Here is a 13,687-nt window from a genome sequence, read left to right as displayed (position 1 = left end):
AAACACCAGATTAAGAATAATCCTGACCCATCTTGCCTAGATAGTGATTGTTAGTGAATGTTACATGTTTTTCACACATGCTTTCTGAATGCCTAACATTAGCGTAGTAAAATAAATTCAGTTATGTAGGCAGTATCAAAGTCTTCTACTTTTGCATCAGGTCAACAGTGCAAAACTTAGAGAGCTATGCATATGCCCTCCCCTCCCCCTCCCCCCCCAGTCAACAGTATTTCTTATATAAATACATTTATAGTCACCCCTGGTATTCCATTATTGTTTATTTCAAAACATAGAACAAGTTTCAATGTCTAGCCAAATTAATTCAGAACCCTGGAATTAAGTTGCTTAGTGGTCAGCAATATAGTAAAGCAAGTTCACAAATTAATAGAGCTTTCTTACTTTGTTTCAATACATTTTTTATCCTAAATCAATCAGGACCTGATTTGCTTACAACAAATCTGCTTTAGGACATCATGCATGTGCTTATGACACACTCAAACAATGGCAATGTTCACTGAAAGAGCCTGTAATCTGTTCAGATCGATTGTCAACATTTTGAGAAACAAAACTGAGGAGATTAATGAACATTGGACAGTGTCAGACCCTTCCTTCACTGCACTCAAAGAGATAACACACAGATCTGACGACCTTGAAACTATGCTGTATGACAGTTTAATATCCTGGTTGTATGCATTACCCTTAAACTTAGCAAATCAAAATCTCAAGAACAAAAAAAAAAAAAAAACCTCTATCTGGTGCACTAAAACCTCCTGTACTTAATGTAAGGTCATGAACCAATGCATCATTTATAGTATGATAGTTGAAATCTATGAACTAGATTTAATTTTCTTAACAGAAACCTGGCTTGGTAATAATGATCACTGTACCATCCGTGAAGCAGCTCCCCTTTTTACTTTTTGAATCTCACCACTTACTACTTGCTGGGGACATTTGCCTAAACCTCAAGAACCTCTTATTAAGGATTTTACAATTTGAGTGAGCTCTTTTGAGCTTAACCAGCATTTTGCAGGCCCTACACATAAACTAAGCCAAGAATAGATCTGATTATATTAGATACTTTGTTTTAGATACCAAGGTATCTAATATTTTTCTTGTAGGAATTTCAGATTACTAATGCCCTCCAGCAAATGTACTGGCAGTCATTAGCAAGTGCTATTTTACTGACAATTTACTTTCGCAAGTAAACTTTCTTACTTTCAAGGCACATTAACTTTTATGAAAAATAACTAAAATTACTTAACAACCAAGTAAAAATGGCTAGAAACTTTTCAAGCCTCTTTGACAGTCATAAAGACATCATGTAATTCTTCATGTTCACTATCGACAGCCTGGTTAATAGTGTCCATATCCAGTCTGATCTCCTAAATGACACGTTTGATTACTTCGCTGTCTTTTTAAGTAGTAAAATACTTTCAACTAGGGACAGTGTTGCAAATGATTCTCACTTGTCATAGTCCTCCCAGTGCACAGTAAGGCTAGAAGCTCAAAGTCAGCATTCTTAGCAATTATTCATAAAATACTTTTTTTCACTTCTCACCACCACCAGCTGCCCTCTGGATCCTTTGCATTCTTTTTTTTCCATTGTGAGCATCATCAGTCACCAATATGGAAAAATATCAAGCCTCTCCTATAACCTCAAATCCTGTAATCTCAACATTTTCTATTTAAGAAACTAGATAAATTTCCAATATTCCTTTCCTCATCAAAAATGTGTTTTCTGTTCATTTACACATCTTAAATGATTTCAAGTTCATTATAACACAGGTTCATTCTAACATTATAACATAAATTATTTGTTATTAATGATCTTAGAGTGACTCAAAATGCAGGTAACCTATCTGTATTAGTTATTTTAGATATGACTAAAAGATACAACTTCATTGGCTACAGACCTGGATTGGACTCTTCAGCTCGGTTCTAATTTGTCTTCAGACCTACCCGAGTGGCTGTGAATATTGTTACACATCATGATTGAGCCAAACTTTGTCTTGTGGAGTCCTTCAAGGCTTGTTCTTGAGACCAGCACTATTCAGAATAAATAAATACATTTACATTTACAGATAATGCATAGCTGTTTATTAACCTAGCTACTGATCCTCGGAGGTCTATCAGTGTCTTGTTTGATCATTTGGAGGACATCAAATCCTAGATATGTCATAATTTTTCTGTGGTTAAAGAAAGAGAAAACCGAATTCCTTGTTACTTGGATTGGCAAACAGAAATCTTGCACTGCCACACTTAGTCAATCTGTGAAGGCTAAAAAGGTTTTAAAAAGATGGGTGTTACTTTTGACATTGATCATTGTTTTAATAATTATATAAGTAATGTTATAAATACATTGTCACATGATAAATATATCCAAGGTTCATGACATTTTCAGCTGACAGTAAAAAAAAAACAAAAAAAAAACTTGTACATACTTTTGTGTCAACCCTTATGGACTATTGTACTGATCTTCTTCCTGGCCTATCAAAGAACTTGATCTTTAGATTGCAGTGAAAATTTTGACATGCATGATTTTACCTGATCTAAGACATCTGCACTGACAACTTTTGACCTTCAAATGACTTCATGGTTTTGCCTTATTGTGAAATATTAATTATGTTCCTAAAAGAGCTTTCGGGTCCACAGACCTGATTAAAAATTCACAAGCGTTTTCTTACTATGGTTTTAAATTTGGAAATTCCTTCCTAGCAGCCTGAAAGCTTCTGTGCGATATAGGCAATAGTTGAGGGTTAAGGTGTGTGTGTGAGAGAGGGCATTTAACAGGACAACACAGTTGAGGGACAAAACCAGCACAGAGTGACAGACAAACCAGGGGGACATCCAGTGACAGAAAAAACAGAGCCAAGCCAGATCAGAACCAGAAGAGAGAAAACCAGGCAAAATGGAAAATACAAAAAGTAAATTAACAGCAGGGTAAAAAACATGAGAAAATAATAATGAATTGATTACTCAATGCACTGAATAAACAGGGGCAATACTTTACAATAAGGCAAAGGGAGTGAACATTTTATATATGGGATGTGGAATTTGAAACAGATGTAACAGTTCGGTATTCTGAGGGTGATCTGGAGAGTGGTCCCTGATAGGTGGATGGTAAGGTGACCTCTCCTTGATTACCCAGGGGATTCTGGGAACTGAAATCCTGATCTGTAGAACCAGGAGGCAGCATGACCATGTGTGTGAGAGTATGTGGTGTGTGAATTTGATTTCTCATCAAGAAATAATTATTTTTAACAAAACTGCATCTGTCACAATTATTACAGCCTTCCTTTACCAATAAAACAGTATAGTCATCTCCTATTATATCTTATAAGGAATAAGAATACAAAGCATAGAATTTTAGACCCTTCCTTTTTACATACTCAAGATCATCCAGGTCCTCTCATGTGCATTCTCCTCTTTATTTTAGCCCACAGGTTTTCTGTGGGGTTTAGAACACGGGACTGATCTATGGCTGAACTTGTTTTTATGTTCAGTAAACCATGTTGATTTGGTCATATGTTTTGCATCCTTGTTCTCCTGCAAGATCCAGTGACACCACATTTTTAGTTTTTTGGTAGAGGCAGACAGATTTTGATTGAAAATGTCCTCGGGTTCATTCCATGTGGCTATAAGCAAGATGAACATCAACAATACTGCATCCTCCTTGAACAGAACCAAGTAGCCAGGAGCATGCTAGCAGATGTCCAAGAAAGGGTCTAAAGTATGAAGACCCTACTGACTGTAAAAGCTAACTGCACTCTAAGAACAGCATGGCATAAATGAAGCAGCTGATAATGGAACCAACCCTGAATGGCCAAACATTTCTGAAGAACGCAGAGAAAGGGGCAATTCCATGGACGTTCCAAATACTGGCTGTACAGGCATCATTGTGGCTAAGATTAGTAGGCACATGGCTCGTTACATGAGCGGGGCAAGAACATTGACACTGACACCAGAGGAACCAAACACCACTGCCTGGATTTCAAGTAAACCTATGATTCAGTGCCCCACACATGGATACTGAATAACATTAACAGGACTCTTAAGAGCCTTCATCATGAACTCAATTATGATGTGCCCAAATTCAGACCAATAGCACGAGTCATCATTCACTTGGTTTTACCAAGCAGATGCCCTGTCACTGCTGCTGTTCTACATAGGCCTGAATCCTTCAGTGAAAATTTCCAAGAGTGTCTATGGATACTGGTTATAAAATGGAACAACCATCAGTGATCTCCTTTACATGGTTGGCATCAAACTGTATGCCAGAAGAGAACAAGACATCAACTCACTAATCCATCCAGGAGATACAGCAATATAATTGGAATGTCATTCATATTGGATAGGTGTATTCTGATGGTTACAAAGAGAGGTAAGATAGCAAGAACATAGGGAATTGTACTTCCAGAAGGTAACATTCCTTGGAATCCCACAGGCAAATGGGAATCACGAAGCAGCTATAGCCAAATGCCTACAACAAGTAAGACAAGTCCTGAGAAGTAACCTGAATGTAAAGAACAAGATTTGGGCTATCAAAACCTATGCTCTACCAGTCATCAGAAATGCCAAAGGCTGCCCAAAGGTGGAGATAGAAGCCACATCAAGACAAGGAACTCCTCATAATGCATGGAGGTTTTCATCCTGAATCTAGCACTCTGAGACTATACACTAGTCTAGTGGAAGGAGGGGGTCTGAGGACTAGTGAACGTCAGAGCCACTCTCCAGAATGAAACTAACCAAGATCCAGGTGTATAACAGGAAGATGGCCCTAAATGATGGAGTGCTTAGTAAGTACATCAGACGTATACTGCCTCACACAGCCAGGGCCAGAGCTGGGAGGTGCTGGGGTGGTCATTGCCCACTACGGAATCACCTCATATTTCACATAAAGAATTCCTGATATGCCCAAGGCAACTTGTAAATTGTGTAAATCGCACAAATGGTTGCAGTGAAAAGAATGATGACATCTTGAATGACATCACATTTATCCAAAAAAAGATGGAAGGGAGATGATAGGTTTTACAAGGAGGTGGTTGTCCCCGTTTTAACTGGGGGATTGGCATCTCCTCGCGTACCTCTTCAAATCAAGATCTGAATATAGTTCAGACTTTCAAAATATGACTAAAGGCATGTCCACCCATTATATTTTACTTCCCCCCCCCCCCCCCCCCCCCCAAAAGCAGTCTAGAACCATGGCTGCCCACAACAGTGCATAAATTGACTTCCCTATGTTCTCCATTTTGTGTGTGTGTGCGTGTGCATGGAGATCCAACAAAGTTTGAATTATTGAGATCATGCATAGTAAGCAAGACTGATGCCTTAGGTAGTAGAGAAATGAGTAGCATTATCAATAAGAGATGGAGGAGGGGAAGCTGAACTATCCAAAGAATAACTTTACACCTGCAAGGAAAGGAACAAAAACAAGGCTCACATGTAATGCTCATAGAATCTTTTGCTGTCTAGGCAATCCCCTGTCCTCAGATCCATTTCATATATATTTCTGTGCAATCTGCAGTCAGTGAAGCATAGCAGATATTTTGACTACGCTTGCTGAAGCTGTGTTATAAGGTCATTCTGAGTTTTCTCAGTTGTAACACATGCATGTGTGTGCAAATGTTCCCAGTGCCTTTGAAGCAAAATGATTTCTATTGCTATATTCTGTCTAGCATGTAGGTAATCCTGTGGTCTTCCAATGACAGAATAAGAGTTATAACTTTGGAAGTGATCTTCCAAACTTTTCTTTGTCAATGAAAAGAATCCTTTACATTGGTGGATGCTAACAAAAGGGTATGCATTGACCCCCACACCTCAGCTAATAAAACAAAAAAAATAAAAATAAAAAACATTTTAAACCAAATTTTAATCATGGAATACTTCTTATGTAAGTTTGAGTTGTGGTTAATTTGCAACCCCTTTGTTCTTCTGAAAAACATACTAATAATAAAGAAAAACGTGACATAAATGTTTGACCTTTATGGCTAAGTTTAGCTGAACACACAGTATTTGTATCTTGAAATTAACAGATATGTGAAAAACTGAATAATTTATGTATTGAAATATGAAATCAAGTTCAGTCATGTAAATATTACAATGTATTATATTTACATTATTCACATGTTTTGCATCTGTCTGAATATTTTGAGAAAGGATAGTAGGTACTTTGCCATAGGTATTTTGCTGGAGACTGATTTAAAGCTTGGAATGCTACAGTTTAGGTTTGCTTCCTAATCAATCTGATCACAGGCATAGAAGCATTGTTCATGCTGGGATATGTAAGTAGCTGTTACTGAATTTAATGTGATGCCTAGCACCTAAGAGAGGAAAGATTAAATTCCCTCCTAAAGTGAACCTGCTGTCATGTTGCAGTGTGTCTCGGTGCTTACACAGAAGCTGATAAAAACCCAGATAGTAATGATATTAAAGCATTGCACAGTATTTATCAAGTAATAAATATGTTTTATTTTATATAAGGTATTTGCTCTCTTTTGAATCCTCAATTTGTGTAAAATCACAAATATCCTCTGAGGATCATTATTGCTTACATTCATATGTAAAAGTGCACTCAGCAGCGCTCTTTAGGAAAGCAGGGTACATGCTGTTTAAAGAGGGCAACCTGTAAAAGTGCCCTGCATTTCACGCCTAGGTAAAACCCATCACATGGTGCTAAATGTCTATGGAATGTGATCGAAAGCCTTTCATGGCCTGTCGCGAGAAAAAAGAAGATCCATAGGAAATAAGTTTTATGTTTACACTTAATAGTGAGTTAATAGTGTAATTATTAACCTCCATCAGAAGGAAAGGACCAGTTTGAAAACATAAAGGTATCATCATCTTTGTGGGTTATGCTATGTTTTATTACATTGCATCTGTCCTAATAAAACTTTTTTAACTGTTATAGTCCAACATGAATACACTTAAATCAGATCATACTGAAAGCCATAGCTGATGTGCAGATTAGGGAAATAGCTAATTAATTTTTTTCCAAAAGATCTTGACCCTCAGTTGCCACCATCTAGGTTATCCTGGTGCAGAAGTGGTCTGAGCTCTCCTGTTACACTGGTGTTGAGACTGTCTTTTGCTGGAATGAGTGTTTTAGCTTTCCTTTGTACCTACTGGCGAAGAGTGACTGTGATATCCAGATTGTCCAGACAACTACTATATCATAGGAAAAGCCTTACCAATGTCTTCTGTTATCCACACAACATAAGAATCAGTTATGTCTCTCTGTGACTTTCTCTTAATCACTCATTCACTGATTGAAACAGAGAAGCAATGGATAAGTAGCTTGCATGTAAAAATTTGAGTCAGTGAGTGAGTGTGTTGGTACAGGGTTAGGAGAGAATGATTTTTAACAAGGCATGAGTTAATTTGTGTGTGCATGGTATTAGTATCAGACTTCGAGATTTATAATCTGACTGTCCGATAAATATTTGTAAATATTTTTGATTGACATAGTATGTGAAATGGTGCCCTTATCAGTCAGAATTAGGCTTCAACTATTTAATTGTTTTGAGTGACAATTCTCAGGCTGTTTCGAGTAACATCTAGTTCTCCACCTTATTTATCCCAAGCATTGTTTTCCAATTGTTTTGAGAGCTTGGTGTTACATTTTGTGTTCGTGTGTGTGTGTGCATGTGTGTACATGTGTGCATGTTTGTCCATGTGCACAGGTGGAATCAACTCAGAGTATGATTCGTATCCTGGGGCTCTCAGCCACTCTGCCCAATTACTTGGACGTGACCTCTTTCCTGCACGTGAACCCCTATATTGGCCTGTTCTTCTTTGACAGCCGCTTTCGGCCTGTTCCCCTTGGTCAAACCTTTGTGGGCATTAAGACCACAAATAAGGTAACCTGCCCATCCCACATATTGCATTCTAACTGAATGTGGCATAAAGCCATGTTACCATGCTGTGATTTCTGTGCTCTGTGTCTTCTACAGATTCAACAGCTTCATGACATGGAAGAGGTTTGCTATGACAAAGTTCTGAAGCAGATTAAAGCTGGACACCAGGTAATTTTTATGGAAACTAAGAGCCTTTAGTAATGTGTCTGTTTATTGTATTATGTTTTTCTTCTTTGTACTTCAGACCACAAGTTTCTCAAGTTTAAAAACTCTCAGCCTTCGAGACTAGTAATACTAAAGTAGTATTATAATTTTTTTTTTTGTTCTGTGTAAATGATGATAGAAATAAAGAAAAACCAAGAACCTCTCAGATGTCCTCAGCCCAGTAGGCCCAACTTTAGCATTCAGTGATGAACATAAATTATTCTTGTTGTGTGTCATCACTCACCAATAATTTAAGTCATGTGTCCTTAGGACTGTCATAAAAAGTGACAAGAAAGGGCATCTCTTGGTGGCTTTATGAGGTTTTATTGAAAAGTATTAAACGCCAAAGGCTGGTGATGGCTTATTAATCAGACCCAGAGTGGCTCAGTCTGTTTTTACCCCTGGAATCTTGCCACTGAGGGTGTGCAGAACTGGAGCAGCCTCACTGCACTAGGACAATTTGTGGCATGTGTTTCTTGCTGAACTCAATTTTGAAATCGTACAAATCACTGAGCAAGACGATGTTTCCCTGCCACAATTTCACCCTACAAGTTCACTCACTCACTTTTTTAAGAACTTGTGTTATACCACACCCTTTTTTCCATTTTTTTAATTTATTTTTCTTTTGTTTATTTTTATAAGTGTGCCAGTTTATCTTCCCTAATGTATGGTAGCTGTTGAACGCAGGGGTACTGGCTAACTTATGCCTCCAGCACAAAGCATGTAACCAATGAACAAAACTGAGCTGCTGTTCCTGTAGCATAGGAGAGCTTATCACCCAATTTGGCAGATGTGGCTTGACAGACACTCATGATTGGTTAGGTTCACTGTATTGAATGAGTAACTTATGGCATCTCTCCCACCCAGTGAGAGTACGGATAGAGTCTCTTGGACTCTCAGGTGATTGGGGCATCATTTGGTCCCGGCAACAGGATGCAGCCTAATCTAACCATTCAAGAATCCTCTTATGCTTTGTTTTCTAGTTGCTGGTCATATTTTAGCTGCTGCATATAAAAAAAAAATCTGTTCCAAAATTTGTAGCATACAGTATAGTTATATTATGTTAGACTTAGTCACGTGTGTGTGCATGCACATGTGTATGCTTGTGTGTTTGGGGTGGGTTGCTTGTGTGTACTTGCATGTCTGCTTGCCCTTCATGCCCTTTCATCTCCCACATGCCCAGAACGGAGGGGCAAAGCTGTGGATTCAGCCCTCTCTTCCTCTGCCCATCTGCTCTGAGTAAAGAGCTTCCTGTGTCCTTCTGTTTCTTACATGACTTCACTACCACACATGGATTATACAGAATATATTAGTCACCAAATAAATGGTAGATTAGTTTTCATTTTCAAATTTTGGAAATATTAAAATACCATATTAAAATGGATGATTCACCTGAACAGTGCATTTAGAATGTGAGCAGACTACTGGTCTTCTGAATCCCATTTCATGTGCTACCTCTGGCCTATACACTATGTGTACAATTGTTAGGCAAGTTGTATTTTTGAGGCTTCATTTTATTATTGAACAACTACAGTGCTCTCGGGCAATCCAAAATGTTAATAAACCACAAACCTGAATATTTAAGAAAGTAAAAGTGAAGTTTTGGCTTTATTAGGATAATATCTGTGTGCGCATAATTATTGGGCAACTATTCGTGTGCAGAATTATTATGCAACTAAATGAAAAATGGAAATTTTCCATGAGAATAATAAAAAATAACCCAAAATTTACAAATAAACATTTGACATTAAAAAAAAATCATTGACCAATATAGCCACCCTTCTTTTCAATAAGCCTTCCATTCATGCAGTCTGTCAGTTTATTAATATGTTGACAATCAACTTTTTGTATAGCAACAACCACAGCCTTCCAGACACTGTTCATAGAGCTGTACTGTTTTCCTTCACCATAAATCTCCCATTTAGGAAGGGCCCACAAGTTCCCAATAGGGTTTAGGTCGGGTGAGGAAAGGGGCCATACCTTTACTGGCTAGCCACACAGTGAACTACTTCGATGCATGCAATGAAGCATTGTCTTGCATAAAAGCCATGGTCTTCTTGAAAGATACAGACTTTTTCCTGTACCACTGCTTAAAGAAAGTGTCTTCTAAAAACTGGCAGTAAGTTTGGGAGTTGAGTTTGAGTCCATCTTCAACCCAAGAACTAGCTCACCTTTAATAATACCATCCCATAGCAGTACCCCACCTCCACCTTGCTGGCGCATTAGTCGAAGAGGAGCTCTGTGCCTGTTACTGACCCAGCCATGGGCCCATCCGTCTGATCCGTCAAGAGTCACTCTCGTCTCATCAGACCATAAAACCTTTGAAAAATCTTCAGATATTTCTCGACCCAGTCTTGACATTTCACCTTATGTGTCTTGTTCAGTGGTGGTTGGGTTTCAGCCTTCCTTACTTTGGCCATGTCTCTGAGTACATAACACATTGTACTACTGGGCACTCCAGGTAGGCTGAAGTTTTGGAATATGACAGCACTTGAGGATAATGAGTTCCTGCTCGCTTTACGTTTGATTCTTCTCAAATCTTTACCAGTTAATTTGCGTCTTTTTTTTTTCTCAACATGTTTCTTGTGACCATGTTGACTATTTGCAACAAAATGTTTGATGATTCTGTGATCACACTCCAATATCTTAGCAGTTTTTACAGTGCTGCATCCCTCTGAAAGACGACCAATTTTTGACTTTTCAGCATCAGTTAAATCTTTTTTGGCCCATTTTGTCTGAGGAAAAGAAGCTGCCTAATAATTGATATAGGGTGTTGATCTGCTTAGGCCACACCCTCTCTCATTACACAAATACACATCACCTGACATGCTTAAATCCAAAAAGCATTCAAGTTTATAAAGGTTGCAGTTGGAAAATATGCATAAAAATGATGATATGGTCAAAATACTCTCTTGCCTAATAATTGTGCACACTGTGTGTGTGTGTGTGTGTGTGTGTGTGTGTGTGTGTGTGTGTGTGTGTGTGTGTGTGTGTGTGTGTGTATGTATGTATGTGTGTGTGTGTGTGTGTGTGTGTGTATATATATATATATATATATATATATATATATATATATATATATATATATATATATATATATATATAATATGAGAATGAATGACAGGGAAATTCTGCAGTGTCCAACAGCAACTCTAAAATCATACCTGGAAATGGTGTAATATAGAACCACTCTAAGGTGTAGTAGGAGAAACTATATCATAATGCATGAGTATTTTATATGCTGTACATCTCAGTTGGTTCTGGTTGACAGCTGTGGTTGCTATCAAGTTAACCTCAAAAGAGAATGTTCATGTTCTCTGGGCTTTTACTCACGCATCTAAAACTGTATCTTTTTATAGTGGTTATGCAGTATTAACATCACATAATTCCGAAAGTAATTTCTATGCATAAATATTCAATATGTATTATCAATTTGTTCATGCATGTTCAAGCATTTGAGGAAATCTTAGTGTTTAGACTCTGTATGTATGCCTCCAGTATATCTGTACCATAGCTCTGTGGAGGGCCTCTTCTCTCTCAGCTTGATATTAAATTGTCAGAACTGCCTGTGACATATATTAATTTCATCTGGGAGCATGATGGATAGAATTTTCTTTATGAAATAGCCCCTTTAGTCCCCCTGTTGGGACCTGGGCCGGCAGACAGAAGGCAGGCAGAACTTTAATAAGCTTTAGGAAGAATCCGGCAGCAGCTCTAGCCTGTGGCTCCTCTAAGTTATGTTACAACCAAAGGGGGGAAAAAAAGAAAGATCCAATAAATAATGCTACAGACGTCTGTGGACTTTTGCAACCATTCCTTTCTATTCCCGCAAAAGAGTAAGAGGAAGAAATAACATGAGTCGTAGAAAGAGGTAAATAGTTGTGCAAGTAGAGTTTGTTTCTCAAATGTATTTACATTACTGTATCTCTCCAAATATTTTCCTGTGTCAACTACTTTTATTTGGAAAACAGTTTAGTGGTGATGCTTTTTACTATTTCTACATTTTTAACCAGAGAACTCATGGTGGTTCATTTTCAGATGTGTAAACTGCTTGTGTTTTCTTCAAGCCTGTGGTGGTAAAGCCATTTTTTGTAACTTTGACATGTGTGAGTTTTCTCAGCATCATCAAAATTTGTTCTGTCATCCACCCATCTGTCTTTCATCAGATGGATACTATACTCCATGGAGAACTAATCAGCACAACAAGATCAGTCTAAATCTGAACGTTTAATTGAATAATGTTTAATTGAATTGACTTGGAGTCCAGGAGCTTCACATTGCTATTGCCACAGAGAGGGAGTGTGGTTCAGCATCATTCATCGCTGTTGACCTAGCTCTCTAGCCATGAAGTGTTCATAAGGTTGCCTTTGAGCCTGGGGTTGTGCAGTTGATTCAACTGGGTGTTCATTTGCCCAGCAAAGCACCACGCGTCCTGCAGCAGACAGGCCCAGTCCCACCGATACACTCGACTGGGCTTCCGATGTCCTTACACCTCTTCATCAACAAAGACACAGCTCAGCTGATTCATCAGATTAATGTCCTGCTCATGAGGCTATATGAAGATATAGGAAATCCTCTCCAGAGACATGGGAAACATGATGATCTGAGCTATAAATTGTGTTGCTTTGTACACTCCTGAAAACATGTAGTCTAGGGATAATAAGTGAGAGTTGTTGAGTACTGGAGTTATTAGGTGTGCTTTTATTAGTAATTACACTAATTCTATGATAAACATATGAATGAAAATATCATCCATCATACATGCTTGTCTTCCTCACACAACCAGATCTTTGGTGCTTATTTTAAACATGAACATTTCTACAAGTCTGAATTTTGCCCACACCGTTTCAAGACAGGGTGATTATGGCAAAACACTGTATGTAAAACCATTTAAAAACCATTAGAACCGGTAGAATGGTAGAAGTGTTGAATCTTATAATTACAATGGTTCTGTTCAACTTTGCCGATTTTAGTTGCTTAACCATGCCATACACATTTTATGGTTGTACAGATTCTAATATGTTAAACTACAATGCACATCTTGATGAATGCAATGATGGACTTTGGTAACTCTGAAGGAAAAATTTACAGGTCACTAGCATTAAGTTGCATGCATGGCATCTGATGTCAGCCCGGAGTTCTAAGCAACTTGAGCAGCATGTCATCTTTTAATTGGCCTGAATAGATCCGCACACTTGCAGTGAAGGTCATGCTGTGTGTGTGGTCTTTCATAGCGTGGGTGCTCGTTATGAGCTAAACTGTACCTCTGCGCATCTGTTGTCTCAAGCACATGCAGCGCTGTCTCAGACTTATGCCCGCAGAATGTCTCTCATGTCTGAGGCCTTTTTCTCTGTGCTTTTCAGTCTGCTTTGCTCTTTTAAATTTTCAGAATTGAGCTTAACCTAAACTAAGACTAGAGCTCGCAGTCTCACTGCCATGCTTTACTGGAGAGACATGCCAAGCCTCAGTTCCATGGCACAGCTCTCTTTAGTACTTCGGTACAAGGTTAGTAATGATGAGTAGCTATCCAAATAATAGAGTTTTGTCAAATGGCTCATCAGCTGGGATGTTTTCTTGTCCCTTCCCTGAAAGTATGTCTCTTTGTAGTAGCAATAGCACTAAAAAGGAAG

The 13,687-nt window shown here is 38.3% G+C and overlaps 1 protein-coding gene across 2 annotated transcripts in view; it reads left to right on the top strand.

Moving 5' to 3' along the window:
* Nucleotides 1-13,687, top strand: part of ascc3 (activating signal cointegrator 1 complex subunit 3) — a 105,161-nt gene that overhangs the window by 49,691 nt on the left and 41,783 nt on the right. For both annotated transcript variants that reach the window (XM_027015427.2, XM_027015437.2), the window contains 2 exons: nucleotides 7,680-7,856; nucleotides 7,950-8,021. In XM_027015427.2, coding sequence (XP_026871228.2) covers nucleotides 7,680-7,856; nucleotides 7,950-8,021 — 249 coding nt within the window. The remainder of the gene's footprint in view (nucleotides 1-7,679; nucleotides 7,857-7,949; nucleotides 8,022-13,687) is intronic.

Source organism: Electrophorus electricus, chromosome 10 (assembly GCF_013358815.1).
Source record: "Electrophorus electricus isolate fEleEle1 chromosome 10, fEleEle1.pri, whole genome shotgun sequence".
Lineage (NCBI taxonomy): Eukaryota > Metazoa > Chordata > Actinopteri > Gymnotiformes > Gymnotidae > Electrophorus > Electrophorus electricus.
The sequence above is the reverse complement of the archived record's forward strand: the minus strand, read 5'-3'. Positions and strand labels throughout refer to the sequence as shown.